The sequence below is a fragment of the Rhipicephalus sanguineus genome, chromosome 7, assembly GCF_013339695.2.
Source record: "Rhipicephalus sanguineus isolate Rsan-2018 chromosome 7, BIME_Rsan_1.4, whole genome shotgun sequence".
NCBI lineage: Eukaryota > Metazoa > Arthropoda > Arachnida > Ixodida > Ixodidae > Rhipicephalus > Rhipicephalus sanguineus.
In genome coordinates this window covers 24,573,877-24,588,725 of record NC_051182.1, presented here as the reverse complement: position 1 = coordinate 24,588,725, position 14,849 = coordinate 24,573,877, and the positions used below count along the sequence as shown (strand labels likewise).

The following is a 14,849-nucleotide window of genomic DNA, read 5'->3' as shown; positions in this document are numbered from 1 at the left end:
TCAGTTACTCGAAAAAGCGGCGAGCAGTGACATCACATCGCTTTTGACCACGTCGCGACGCACCGAACACACCAGAACGTTCCAAGTGTAGCAAAAATCTGGACGAAATGTGTAGAAAGAAGAACTTGTCAAGTCTGAACTTGCATATGAAAGTGTCCCAGATGTTTGCGAAAGATGCAGGGAAGGCGTACCGACCTCAACAGGTGCATTGGACGGGCCGACGCACTCGGTTTGACTTCAGGGCCATCAGTGTTTTGAATTGCATGCAGAAAAGTATGCCAGATTTTTTTTCTTCTCACCTGCAGGTTATTCGAGGGTGCAGAGCAACACTGCCGCTGGAGTGAGAATGAGCGCAAACAAGTGCTTCCTGAAGAGCGTGAGGAACATACGTCAAGGTCACCTACACGTGTCTACGAAAAGCACTGCCGCTAAGGTATGAACAGCGTATACCTCCCGTCACTTCATTGTTATATTCATTACAAACGTATGTGACGCAAGCACCGGGAAACCTAACGCGCTGTCTTCGCTGGCTGACCAGTAAGATTTTAAATTTAGTAAAGCCTTTCGCCCACATGAAAGCAAAAAATTGTATTCTATTGCAGCCCCTCGAGGAAATTGAAGCACAGCAGTAAGCTGCTGGCCAATAAGATTAACAAGCCATGACCAAACAATTACTGCTATACTTCAAAGGAAAAGTTACATTGTGCATTGAACCGGTTCTGCAGAAACGTCGAGTCCAGCAGAGTAGCTTAAGAAGATCAGGGCCACACAGAGGTTTTGGTAACAAAATATGACGATGGACGCAACATTTAGAGAGGAAGTCAGCAGTGTGCGGAGAAGATGGGAGTAAACGATGCTCTTGCTGAATATTAACATCATGCATTGCGTTCCGCATTAAACGTGGGGCAGATAACAAATGTGTTAGTGTTACTAGTACCGTTCCAACTACGCATGCGCCAGCATTATGCGGTTCTGAAGCTGCGCGTGACCGTAGTACTTTAGAATGTATGCAAGTGACGTTGAAGGAAAACCTGTTTTCATAAACGGCACCGAGTGATCAAGCACGATATGGATCGAAAGTCGCTACACTCGGGGATCCCATTAACGGAGCGGTAAGCTTTCGTCCGCGCGGGGCGTCTGCTTGGCCCTAGCGTAGGCGGCGTTGAACAAAGCGCAGGCACTCTTCAGCTACCATTCGCTGGAATGGCTTGGTGGGTCGGTTTTCTTACCAAAAAAACTTGGTTGATCCCTCCGTCATAGGAATCGGAATAACACGAAAGTAAAGCGTGCCCTTACAGAAGTAACTGAATGTTTACTGTAAATTGATATAAGAGAGTTTGCACAATGTATATTGATGTCTAGCAGCTATAGCACCGTTTACGTGGATCTATCCACTTTGATGATTGGTGGTACATCTCCATCCCGACGACTAACGTCCACGTTAAATGATTAAACAAACCCTTGTGGTAGCTGTAGTAGTTAACGGTGAAATCGTAGTCAGAGAACGAGGTGTGATAGCCAGAAGAGCGTCGCATATTGGACGCAGAACTTGGTCGCGATTTCGCGGCATGTTAAAATGTGATTGAACACCACGGCCGGACTAAAGGGAAACGCAAAGCGCGTTCTGCCACCCCGGTAGCCCGCCCGCGATTTTTCTCGGGGCGAGCGCGTGAGTGAGGAACGCGGAGTTACAGCCAGGTGAGGCAGGCGCGCGTCGCAGAGCTATTTTAGATGCGAAGCATCTTATAGCGGAGTTCAAACAGGTGGTGGTGTGCGGCGTGACCACCCTTACTGCGCATGTGCATACCCTCTCCACACACCTCCTCTCCACATCCCCTCTTCCTTTCCCCCTCTCCAATTTCCCTGTCCCCTTTCCCCCTCTCCACTTCCCCTCTCCCCTCTCCGCTCTCTTCCTATGAAACGCGGGCTAGACATGCCGAAATTATCTCCTGCGCAACGCCGCGATGAGCGCCAGCGCATGCGCGTCCCCTCCCCCTCCCTCTTCTCTCCAACGCTGCCCCCCTCTCGCGCGCCTGTCTACCGCGTTCCCCGCTCGCCCTGTGAGAAATGACGGCCAGGCTAGAGGGAAGACAAGACGCGCGTAGCGTTCCTCGTCGTGTTCCACGACGCGAGGTCGGTAGCATGCCCAACGTACGCCAACGGAACGCGATCGTGCAAGTGCTCCGGCTTCGCATCGCCTCATGGTCCCCTTTAGTGAGAAATGGCGTAATGTTCTTTGGTTTGGATTAGTGTCATGCTATTAGCGAGGCCGACGCTTTTACGACGCTTGGGCTAAGTCGCCACCTCGCGGTGTGTTAAGGCATTGACAAAATTGAACTTCTATTGAAAACGCGCCGAATGGGACGGACGTGTAACGCGTTGCAGATGCTAATCGCGGAGGCCACAGTAATGACGAATTACTTTAGCGCTCTCACAGGGCAACACCACCCCGCCGACCGGGAGAGTGGTCGATAAAAAAGGCGCGTCTGTAAAGCCTCAGAGTCTGTGACCGTGGCGCAGTGGACAGCGTGCCCGGCATCTGTTGTTGCAGGCCGAGTGGTCGTGGGTTCGATGCCCGTTGACGGAGCTTTTTTTCTTTACCATCTGATTGTGTAAATTTTTTCGACGTCATTTTCGAGACGGAAATACGTCACTGAAGTCTTGGTAGACCCCGGCATAAAACATTTTCTTGTTAAAACACCCAGAGGGGGGATCCGAACATGGGAACATTGTTCAGTAGTTGAACGCCTAACTCACCCAGTAGCAATCGCTTGCAGAGAGTAAGCGTTCATAGCGACGACTGCGATTGCAGTAACAAGACCATAGTTACTATGGTTGCGCCCCGTCCTGTGCTGTGGAACCAGAGAGAACTGTATCGTTTACGCCATCTTATAGACCTCGTGAACGTTGAATTCAAATGAATGAGTGGAATTCCTCGAGGAAGTAAGAAAACCCCTTGCCGTGTCTCTCATGTTGATTTCAAGTTATAATGTGTGATCTTGGTTGGCTAACCAAAAAACCTGACGCATGTAAAGGTGGTGCCGTGGTAGTGCGCTGTTCGAAGAAAAAATGCTTTTTTTTTTTCGCTTTTCTACTTGCACAGCAGATGATGCTCCCTCCGTGCACGTTACCCTCAGCCACGGAGCAAGAAGTTTTGAGGAGGCGAATGTGCGCTCGCTCGGGCGTCCTAATAAAGTCACGGAATCGGGCACAGCGCTCACGCGCCCTCTGTCGTGAGGGACCGCTCTCACCACGCTCTCCTAATTGTAACAGGCCGAAAGCGTCATCTGTCGTGCTTCTGCGTAAACCGCATTCCGCAGTGAAGCTATCGCGCCGCCCTTGCGCACTGCCGCGGCCTAGAGATTCTCCTCCTCAAATACTTCTTTCTCCGTGCCCTCAGCACGTTCCCATATACAACAAATATTTGTATCTTTTTAGATGAAATGCGTTCTTGCATATGCGGTTAAGCTGCTATTTCACCTGTTGATTGTTAGTGGGCGATCTGTCCTATCGCCTTCATTTCTTAAAAATCGTTCGCGCTAAAACAAAAGGCTTTCATTGTCTGAAGTTTCAGTATACCACAGTCGCTCACGCAATACAGACAACACAATGACTAACGTAAGGTCGCCGTTTGGGCTACCTCGTACGGTTCCATCTAGGATTGAAGGAGCGTGCACGAAAGAAAAATCTTTATCCTGTCATTGATGAGGCCCGGAAGCGGTGAGGGTTGGGAGACTAACTCCTATACTCGGGGACAACTTTCTCTGGCAATGAAGGGAAAGATACAGCGCCACAATGCACGTATCCTACCGCTAATAAATGTAGTCCCACAATTGCGTCCGTATTTTCTGCGTGAGATATATAAAATACTCCTTCATTTTCTACATGTAGCTTTTTGAGACGGCAGCGCACACAAGCGAGATATTTGTATTTCTTTTACTTTAGGGTCATTCCATGCCAAATCATCCAGCGTTTTTCCGACCATCACAAATATTGCTGAAAAAATTTCCACATTTTTCTTGAAGTTCAAAACTCGTTCTGCTCGTTTATTTCTGTTGCCAAAAATTTTCCCTCGTATTTGTGAGAGTTTGTAGTTTTGCGCCGACTGAGCTAAAGGGCATCAAACAACATTTTTTTTCAAAGGACGCTTATGGGATGCACTCGATAAAATGGTATTTCCGGCAAGCTAATGAAGTGATGTAACTGTAAAAATAATGACTTATTTATGTGTATCGATTCATCGAGATTTTCGCACGAGCAAAATTGAATAAAGTTGCAAAGTTTGGTCTTTTTTTCCAGGAACAAGGCAAACTCAAAGGGTAGAAATGAGTTATATACTGGTGGCCTGTTTGACATACTACAAAAGAAAAATAATTTAGTCGCTGAAGGTATAGCAGGTCGTCTGAAAAAACTTGCGAATTTCACTTTCTTTTAGAAAAGCTCTGTATTCAGCATCAAAAAACTTGCCTTGGTGGTCGAACTAAAAATATGCACGACACCTCATTTGAAACCTCTATGCATAGCCTGACAATAGGCAAAGTTACAAAAGGGTATTATTTTTTTAACTTGAGAAATATTTTGTTGAAATTTTGTATCTCCACCAGCTTTTCGCCGACGTAACTCAAGCGGCATGAAGCACTCACAACGGCAATCTTCAGCCCATGCCCATTGACCTGGGATGCAGACGTCAAACATGGTGCTGTCTATAAAGCAACCCCATTTCCTTTTCCATCGCTTTATGTAAGACGTGTCAGGGTTCGAACAGCGAAAGTCCTTCAGGATAAAACAAAAAGCAAGAACGCCTGTCATGTTGCTGCTCTTCGCAACAACACTGTAAAACATCACCAGAACACTGTAACAAACTTTTTGCGTGATGAATATTTGTGCCTTCCACCGCGTGTAACGATCCACTTTAGGGCTAATAATTATAATGAATGAATGAGGTATTTTACGGTATACAAGACTGAGTACTAGCAGCCCGTACGTCGCATATAAAAACATAACGAGAAAGTGGTATAAAATTTGCATTGTTTGTAAAAGCAAATGAAAAGTATGCTTTATGCAAATGAACCAGAAAACGGATAATAAAGCTTTTGAACACCTGTGAGGATTGCCGACAACGTACGAAAGTGATGTATGGATGCGAGCTCTTTAGAATATATGTTGTGTTTCTGAACATGCTGAGTAACTAAAAGCACGCGTTGATGTAAATCAAAGTTCAGCTTCCAGGCTGTTGAAGATGCTTACTCTCTGCATCTTTCCAGATTATATTTGACAAAACGAAACGAGCGATCGGTGTGTGGTTCATCAAGGACGGTAATTGGACGTACGTGTCTGCTGGCCGAGAGGTGATCTTATCTGCGGGCGCCATAAACACACCCAAGCTGCTCATGCTCTCCGGAATTGGGCCTGCCGAAGAACTGGAGAAGCACAGGGTGAGTGTCCTATTCAGTATACCTCGCTTTTCTAAACCTGCGTGGATAAGGGCTAAAAGCTACGCGACGCTCTTTCTATTGCCGAGGACGCCTATATTGCTTTGAAACTTTTGCCGCCGAAACAGAAAATAAAAATAAACAAACACAAACGACAGAAATACAAAACGGAGATAACAAAATTTAAGAAATAAAAAAGTCGCATTTCGCAGCAAGGGCAAAGCAATCAGGGCGATAGCAACAAATTGGAAGGTTTTGCAAGGTAAGGTTAGCCGCTGACTCCTCAGGATCCGATCGCACGTAACTCCAAATAACGCTGGCGTGAGGGAATATTGCCGCTCCAGGGAGGCGAAGCGGTTTTTCTGCTCTCTGTCACTTCAACGCGAAGTAAGCGGTGCGAGTACAGCAAGTACAAGGGTAGGAGCCATGTACTGATGTCTGCCGAGATATCGCGCGCGACCACGCCCTTTTCATCAAAGTTCGCAGTTACTGCCCGAGCGATGCAGCACCCCACCGGCACCCCTTCATGCTCCTTCACCCGACAGAGACGGCAGGCGCGTTTCATCTCTGCTTGAGCCGCGCCCGTCTGTAGCCTTCGCAAGCTTTCGCTCGCGCATAGAACGAACATACGACGCGCGGGGAGACGTTATCGACTTGGACTTTATATGGAACATGACGTACACGGTGACGGCGAAAATTTGCCTCGAGTGTTTATATAACCGCTATTGCAATAAAATAAATAAAAATAAAGCACTGTATGTAAGTGCACTTCACCCCGCCGGAGCAGAAAATAAAAGGAAATGAAAGTAATAACAATAAGAATGACGAAAATAAAAAATAACACAAGACAGAAGAATATTCAAGAACTAAAATAATGCGTGGTCTGTAACTTTACGTACATACATGCCTCTCTCAAATTCTTTGTCAAGGTGCTTTTTTTTAGACAATACAGATTTTTTATAAAAATGTTATGGCAGTGAGGCCCCTGTCGTCTTCGCACACGAACTCTACGTCGAGGTGGAAAAATTTTGCCGCACCTAAAGTTACATTCAAATAAGTAATTAACAAATATTCCCTAATTATTTTTTAAAATATTAGCTCGATGGCCGTTACTTATTGGGAGACTTGTAGGGCGTGACAATTTATGACATGGGAATGGGAAAAATGGGAATGACATGGGAAAAATGGGAATGCCATGCATTGTCACGCCCTACAACTCTTCCATGTAAGCAACGGTCCGCAAGCTAATAGTTAAAAAGTTAATAGGTGGTATTCACCCCCGAGCAACCCTGCGCTCCCACACCATACCCGCGCGGCATGCCGGGAAGCCACTCCTTCTGTTCTGTGCCACCATGTCTATGGCCGCATCCCCTGTGTGTGCCTCTGCGTGATATTAAGTTCAGTCGTTTTTTGCGCCCGCCATTCGATATCAAGGTTAATTGAGCCGTATTTGTGTGCAGCAATCGCACAAAATCGAAGGATACGACACACGTGAGAACGCAAGACCGGTTAAATTTTATTCGTTGGCGAACTTTATTCGCGGACAATGTAGCCGTACTCTGGAGGTTTCGGCGAAGCGTTGTGACCAAAGGTTCAGCCGCCTTCGCCGGGCTCAAAGGCTGTGTTGTGTGGTAAGCGCCTGAGAGTGGTCTACCTGCAAATGGAATATCAGTTAAGTTCAGATTTTGACAGCTGTGTATCAAAAAGAAGGAAAGTCATTTAATCAGACGCGAACGAAACACGAAAAAAAAAAATCGCATTGACACAGTAAATGCATTCAGTTTCTGCCGCATTGCACTATATCGCGAAGACGTCTGCGAAAAGCACGACACAGTAAAGTACTCAACGTTGGACTGTCCATATTTACACATGAGCGGTACATTGCGAGCTAAAATGAGACGCGCACGCTCTTGTTGTTCTGGCTAAAGTGGACTTTTGGCTGCGAGTTTTTGTACACTTGCATCAAAGCATATGTGATTTGTAGCATTGGTCTCGTGAAATAATTTAACGCCCTAAAGACGACTTTTCATTGCGATCGATCAAAGCTGTGGGTGAGCCAATCACGTCGAAATTTCAGTCTCGTTCGCACTCGACTGCACTCGAAAGTACACCCCCGTGTAACGGTGCTTTTGCATGCATTACTTCGTAAGCGCCGTTAACCCCGCTGCTTCAATCAAGTTCGTAGAGAATCGCACTAACATCAAATTGTTTGGTAAACACACCTTTCGCGCTTGCAGCTGAAATATAAGTTCAACGCTAAAGATTGTCTTACCTTTGTGCGCACAACGACGCAGTCGCCGTAACTATTCAGCGAGGGCTCCTGGACAAATCCACTCTTCCGTACATTTCTTGGCTTTCAGTTGCTCATGCGTCACAAAACTGGTCGCGTGCACTAAGTACTCCTTTATGTCTTCAGTACGAACGCGATGAGGTTTCCTTGCTCGTCAGAATGAGTGGGTCAACGCCACCGCTGAGTGCCACTTTGTCCGTGTATCGCTGTTTCACATCGGCGTCCAATTTCACAGCTTACACGCTAAAACGAGCCGAGCGCTCATCGTCCATAGCTGCAGCAGCTTCACAACCGATAAATGTAACATTTTTAGAGCCAAATAAATTAAAACTAGAGGCAGTTGCAGGAAATACAGCTTGTGGGCAGTGGACGGTAAATGCACCGTTCGGGACCGACGGCCTCCAAAATGGTGACCACGCGGTTGCCGGCACAGCCGGCGCACTTTCAGCTATCGCTTCTGCCAACATGACGTCAAGTGAATACAACCTATTACCAAATTCTTGTTAATTATTCATTTGAATGCTGCTTTAGGAGTGGCAAAGCTTTTCCGCCTCGGCGCAGAGTTCGTTTGTGCATGCTATCTGTCTCGTTGCCCTGGTCTGGCAGCGCGCATACTGTCTCTCGCTCTCTTTCTCTTTCCTCATGCCCTCGCTCTGTGCATTCGCTGTGCCAAGTCGTTCGTACGCTGCGCTGATCGGTAGCGCGCATGATCTCTCTTGCTACTTGCGGCGCTCGTGCAAGAAAGGCTTCCTCTCACGTATGCTTCACGCGCGAGCTAACCTAACGCTGCATGGGCTGTGGTACGGTATTTAAGCGTACGCACAAAGTAAGAATGTTGTATTTTACAGGCTGCTCAAGTGGAGCTTTTAGGAGCTGGCTAGCCAGGTTCTTAAGCTGGGGCGAAGTCCCGCGCCGTAACCGTAACCATAGTTCCAGAGGCGACCGCTACAGGCGCAGCACGCGCGAAAGAGAAGTCTTCTTCCTCTTGTTCTTGGAGCACCTTGATGATGATATTAACGCAGGCAAAACGACATATAGCATAGCCAACTCTAGCATGCGGCGCTCGCTCCACTCCGGCGCGTGCTCTAGTTTGATAGGAGACCGCTAGAGGGCCACAACTGCGCGCTTCCTCTCTCTTTCGGTAGTCGTCAGTCAGTGCGCTTCGATATAATAACATGAACGAAGAAGACAGGGCGGCGGAGCGGAGGGCTCGGAAGGCAGCAGCAGCGCGGGCTCGCCGCCAAGACCCTGCGGTGGGAGCTCGCGAGGCCGCAAGGAGACGTCAGCGTCGTGCGGACCCCGAGATACAAGCCCGCGAAGCCGAAGCAGCGCGGAAGCTGCGGCAAGAGAACCTCGAAGAGGTACGGACGCGGGATGCAGCGGCCAAGCGCCGAAAGCGGTCGCTACCTGAAGTTGGCGGCGCTTACGCGCGCTTCAAGCGCGATTTCCTCGGCCACACGTTCGGCACACTTGCAAGGTCTGCGACCGCTTGTGGTTCGACAACAACCTGACCACAGTCGATACTACAACAACGTGTCACGTCTTTATATGACAGTAGATGAATTCTACGGAGCATTCACGGTTTACCCGATCATTTCCGGGCCAGCTCCAGAATTATCGTTCACTTCGTGGATATGGCGTGATTTTTTAGGTCAGCATACCTTGCATGACGTGCCTCCCCATGTCTTCCTAGATATTTTGGGTGCGGGGTATTTTAAATCTATAATCAATGGAGATTACAAATATACGTGCGTGTATTCCGGAATACAATAGGAGATTTTCCTCATTCAGTCTGGCCACACTGATTTTTTTGCCGTCCGCCATTAGTAGGGCGTCATTTCAGGCAGTTGCATGGGCAGTGTCGGAGAGCCCACACTACAGCGTCTCGCTTACTGTTTTGGTGGTGATGTCGTGGTCCAAAAGTCTCGCAGTTATTCCGGAGACTCTTACGGAAGAAAAAGTGGAAGCCTACAGCGCCTCAAAAAGGTTAGCGAAGCACAACGATGAACGAAGTCACAAGTTTGCTGTGGAAAGCTACGTCCAAACCACGTCGATCGAAACGTCTTCGTACACAGGGCTATCCCGAAAGCACTCAACGGAAAACTTTCGGCTCACGCGCTTCTCCAGCTGGCTACGCTCTTGTGCTGCAATGTCGAGCGCTCGCTCTGCTTTGTACAACGAACTTTTAGTGAGCTCCACTTCTTCGGCTTTTTTCTTTACTTCCGACTCTAACGCACGGACACGCGCCGTCATTACGTCGAGTTGTTCGGTGAGGTCGGAAATCTTTAGCGAGCACGCACAACCACACACCACGCCATCGATGCTGCTCGTCACCGATGTAGGAGAGCAGATGTCTACGTCGCTCACATCCGCGGTAGTCGATCGCCCGCCTTCGGAAGGCACTGTAGCGCTGACGAGGTTAAGTGGTTCTCGATTTCTTGGCTTTTTTCTTGGTGGAGGCCTCGGAGCACTAAACGCGAAGATGCTGGGCACGGCGTCTTGCTTCAAGAAACGACGGTTTCCGGCGACGTTTGGCAAGTAGTTTGCTTCAGTAAAATGCCTTGAACAAACTTTTGTGAACTTCGTCACGGTGAAGAAAGGGCCTTCGTCACGCTTAATAGCTATAATCCACCTTTTCCTCCAGTCCGTATCCTTCGGAAAAGAAAAAAAACGAGACCTGCAAGAAAAGGTAGGCATCAGCCGCGCACCGATTGTAAACAAAGCCGCGGGCAAGCGTGCTTCTGCTTACCTTCAACCCATCCTCGTCTTCGAAATCCTCTTTGCGTGCACTGCGGTACACAGCAATGGGCTGGCATTGCGCTGATCCCGTTCTATCGGAAACGTCAACTATTTCGCACGCGAGCGTTCAATCTGAAGCGCGCGCGCTTGTGCTCTGACTGCTCTGACGGCGCGCGACCTACTAATGGCGGCTGAGAAATGCTTCTCGTTGCTGCCGACAGGTGGCGCTGAATTAGGAAGATGGATGGATGCTATGAGCGTCCCCTTTATAACGGGGCGGTGACATGTCTGCCACCAGGCTCGAAGGATAAAAAAAAGAAAAAAGAAAAAAAAAACTTCCTTGTTTCATGTTGTCCTAATGCCTTATCTACATTGATTAAATCTATGTTATTATAACAAAAAATATAAATTCGCAGTCCATCTCTCTGCCTCTTAAGGCAGAATACCCTTTTTTCCCCCAATTATTTATTTTTGTACTTTATCTCTACTTTTCTGCCACCAATACTCTAACCGTCTCTTACTTATTTCTATCGCGGGCGTGTTCAGCTTTCCATTGTTGTCCCTAAAACCCAAGGCTTCATGTAGACTCGTGCCCACACGTATAGCTGGGTGAATATCGCCACATTCAATCAGTACATGTTCCATCGTTTCCTTAGTTCCCCCGCAGCATGTACATTGTTCTTCTTCGTTACTGAATCTCGCTTTATAACTACGCGTTCTCAGGCAGCCCGACCTTGCTTCAAACAGTAAAGCGCTTCCCCTTGAATTATCATAAAACCTTTCCCTCCTTATTTCGTTTTTTCCTTTTCGGTAGTTACTCAGAGCCGGCTTCTTTTCCATCGCTGTCATCCAATAAGTCTTCTCCGCCTCTCTGACCTTCCGTTTAATGCTCCTTGTTGCCATATCGCCCGCACTGCCAGCCGTATATTTACTGGTGAGCCTCCTAGTTCTTTTTCTCCACTGCGTGTCAACGCTTTTTCTATACAAATACCTGAAAACCTTTTCTGCCCATCTACTCTTCTTCATTTTCCTCAGCCTCTCTTCGAATCTCATTTTGCTCTGCGCTTCCCTCACTTCAAAGCCTGTCCATCCCATATCACCCTTCACCGCCTCATTTGTCGTCTTCCCGTGAGCGCCCAAGGCGAGGCGGCCCACCGTCCTTTGATTTACATCCATTCCTGATTGCACCTCTGGCTTCATGCACACCACTGAGTTCCCAAATGTAAGCCCCGGAACCATCACACCCTTCCACAGCCCTCGAAGCACCTCGTACCTATTGTATCCCCATAAAGCTCTGTGCTTCATAATTGCAGCATTCCTCTTTCCCTTCGCTACCGATGCTTTCTCTTGTACCTCCATATATCTATCCCCCTCATTTACCCATACTCCGAGGTACTTGTACTCGCTTACCCTCGGTATTTTTTGGCCCTGTATTAAGACCGTATGGTCTCCGTGATCATTGAATATCATCAATCCACATTTTGTTGCACTAAATCCTAGCCCTAGAGCCTCACACTCCCTTCCGCATATATCTGCCAGTCGCTGTATATCATCTTGACTGTCCGCAAATAAGACAATATCATCAGCATAAAATAGACCTGGAAGCTTCTGCTCAACCATCGCTCCGACCTGTTTGTGTGACAAATTAAATCCAATGTTGCTACCTTCTAGCGCTTTTTCCATCCTCGCCATGTACAGCATGAATAACAGCGGGGACAAAGGGCATCCCTGTCTCAGCCCCTTGCTAATTTCAACGCTGTCCTTGCTACTTATTCCTTCCCATTCTATACAAACTGTATTTTCTCGGTATATTTCTCTCAAAAGCTGTACACAGTCGTCACCTATGCCCACTTCCTTCAATATATCCCACAAAATTTCCTGATTAACGTTGTCATACGCCCCGGTGATATCTAGATAAGCTACGTATAAGGGCCTGTTTTCTATTTTGGATATTTCTATACACTGGGTAAGAACAAACAGATTATCGTCTAACCGCCTGTCGATTCGAAATCCATTCTGAAGTTCTCCCAAAATATCATTTTGTTCTACCCACGCTTCTATTTTTAATTTTACTGCCTGCATCGCCAACCTGTATAGCACCGATGTAATTGTTAGGGGTCTATACGAGCGAATGTTATCTTTTTCTCCCTTGCCTTTATAGATTAAGTTCATTCTACTTTTTCGCCAACTGTCTGGTATTTCCCTCTCCTGTAAGCACTTTTCTACGGCTTTCAGCAGTGCTTCTTTAGTGTTATGTCCTAGTTCGTTAATGAGGCTGACGGGAACCCCATCTAAGCCCGGCGTAGTGCGCTTAGGAATTTTTCCTTCGGCCTTCTTCCAATTGAAATTCTCTAGTACTACATCTTCGTCGGTTGCTCTCCTTTGCGTACTTTTACTCACCGGGGGAATCCCCTGGGGGACCTTTTTAAACGAATCGGCTGTTATCTTTCGAATGTAACCTAGCGCTTCATATCCTTCGAATTTATTTCCTCCTTCATCTACCATATGTTGTTGCATTGTGACAGACTTCCTACCCAGCGCTTTTAGGTGGCTCCAAAATATCCTAGGCGCGGCCTTCTTTTCGCGAATCTCTGTCATCCAGCGTTCACTTTCACCTTTAATTTTTGCCTCGACTAATTTCTGCACAATGGATTTTTGCTCTAAATATATTTCCCATATTTGGTTAACTTCGTCCTGTGGCCGCTTCTCCTTTTTTGCCTGTCTGTGCTCCCGTGATGCCTGACGTCGCATCTCGATCGCTTCCCGGATTTCTTTGTTCCACCAACTTTTTGGCTTTTTCTTTCCTTTCCAACAAATAGTTTTCTTCTCTATTTCCATTTCTTTCGTGATTACATGTAGCAGCTCACTATACTTCCAGTCTTTGCCTGGTAGTTCGTCTACTTTTTCCTCGACTCTTGCGGCTATATTTGTTATTTGTTTGTCATTTAGATACGAGCTGCCAAACTTTGATTCTATGTTCTTATTTTCAGTTTTATATCCCATTTGTAATATTATGCGTTTATGATCACTACCCAAGCTGTTAATGCCTTCTTCGTCTATTCTCATGTCTCTAAGTTTGTCATATATTCCTTCTGTCATGAGACAGTAATCAATGCTCGATTGCCTGTTTCCGACTTCCCACGTGATCTGCCCCTCACACTTAGGCCCCACGTTAACTATCTCAAGACTATGTTGCTCGCAGAGATCTAGCAATAACTTGCCATTGGTGTCTGAATATCCGTCAAGGTCATGAATGTGAGCGTTCATGTCCCCTAGAAGGATTATTTCGGCATCATGACCAAATTCTTTAATATCGGTGCTTATGCATTTCACTATCTCCATATTCTTTTCCCTGCAGTTATTCCCCGTCCACAAGTAAGCTACACCTAGCCACGTTTTCTTTCCACCTACTGTGCCCGAAACCCATATGTGCTCTGAACACGTTTGTTTCACTCTCTCCCATTTTGTTCTGCTATGAATTAGCATTCCAACCCCCCCACCTCTCCTTTCTGATGTGATCCTGTTACATCCTTCCCAAACATAATTTTCAATATGTGGTGGCTCTTCCAAGTCTCTAAGGTTGTTTCTGTAACCGCATAAACACCTATCTGTTCCTTGTTTAACTGTCCCTCAATCTCTAACCATTTTGCCTTTTTTCTGCCACCCTGCATGTTAATGTAACTAATTGCAACACGCGCCTTCTCCCTTCTTTTACCTTTTCTCTGTTTTTTCGCTATACTACCTGTCAAAGAGTCCCCCTGGTTGTTTTCCTCATTACAAGCTACCTGGGCACCGAAGGGCCCGCGTGCCCCCCAAAAAAGCTACTGCGCGTCCTGCAAGACGCCACCCCACCTCATGGCCAAGCCTCCTATCGAAGTGTATTCCGTCTCTTCGAAAAGCACCCCACCTGTGCACCTCTCTGTTTATTTCCACTACCTCGATGCCTTTCTCTCGACTAATTCGCCATATCTCTTTGTTTGCGACGACAACCGCTCTTTGCAAGCTGATATTTCGCACTGGTACTTCCGGTATTGTGCATACCACTATCTGCACCTGAGGGGAAATGGCGCGCATGTCATCGACCCCTTTCGCCAATGTGGTCGCTAGTTCGGCTGATTCTTTACTCAAGACGTCGTTTAGACCTCCCGCGATTATCACGAGGTTACGTCCATTAGACTTAGTTGCGAGTTCTGCGCTAGCTTGTCTCATCACTGATCCCAGCCTATGTCCCGGGAACTTCCCTATTAAAACTCGTTTGTCGCCTCTCACCCTTTCCTCGATTGCTTCTGCGCATGTAGCTAAATTCGAGTCCCCGGCGATTATCACGTGATCCGACTTTTCTGCTGGACTCTCCCGCACCTGGCCACTGCCCTGGTTACTAGCGCGTG

General features: G+C 47.2%; 1 protein-coding gene across 3 annotated transcripts in view; it reads left to right on the top strand.

Annotated features, from left to right (window-relative positions):
- The window catches only part of LOC119399327 (4-pyridoxate dehydrogenase), a 108,438-nt gene that overhangs the window by 47,207 nt on the left and 46,382 nt on the right, over positions 1-14,849 (top strand). For 2 of the 3 annotated variants that reach the window (XM_037666140.2, XM_049417661.1), the window contains 2 exons: positions 306-433; positions 5,265-5,435. In XM_037666140.2, the coding sequence (XP_037522068.1) occupies positions 306-433; positions 5,265-5,435 (299 nt within the window). The remainder of the gene's footprint in view (positions 1-305; positions 434-5,264; positions 5,436-14,849) is intronic. The other variant, XM_049417662.1, reaches the window with a different exon arrangement.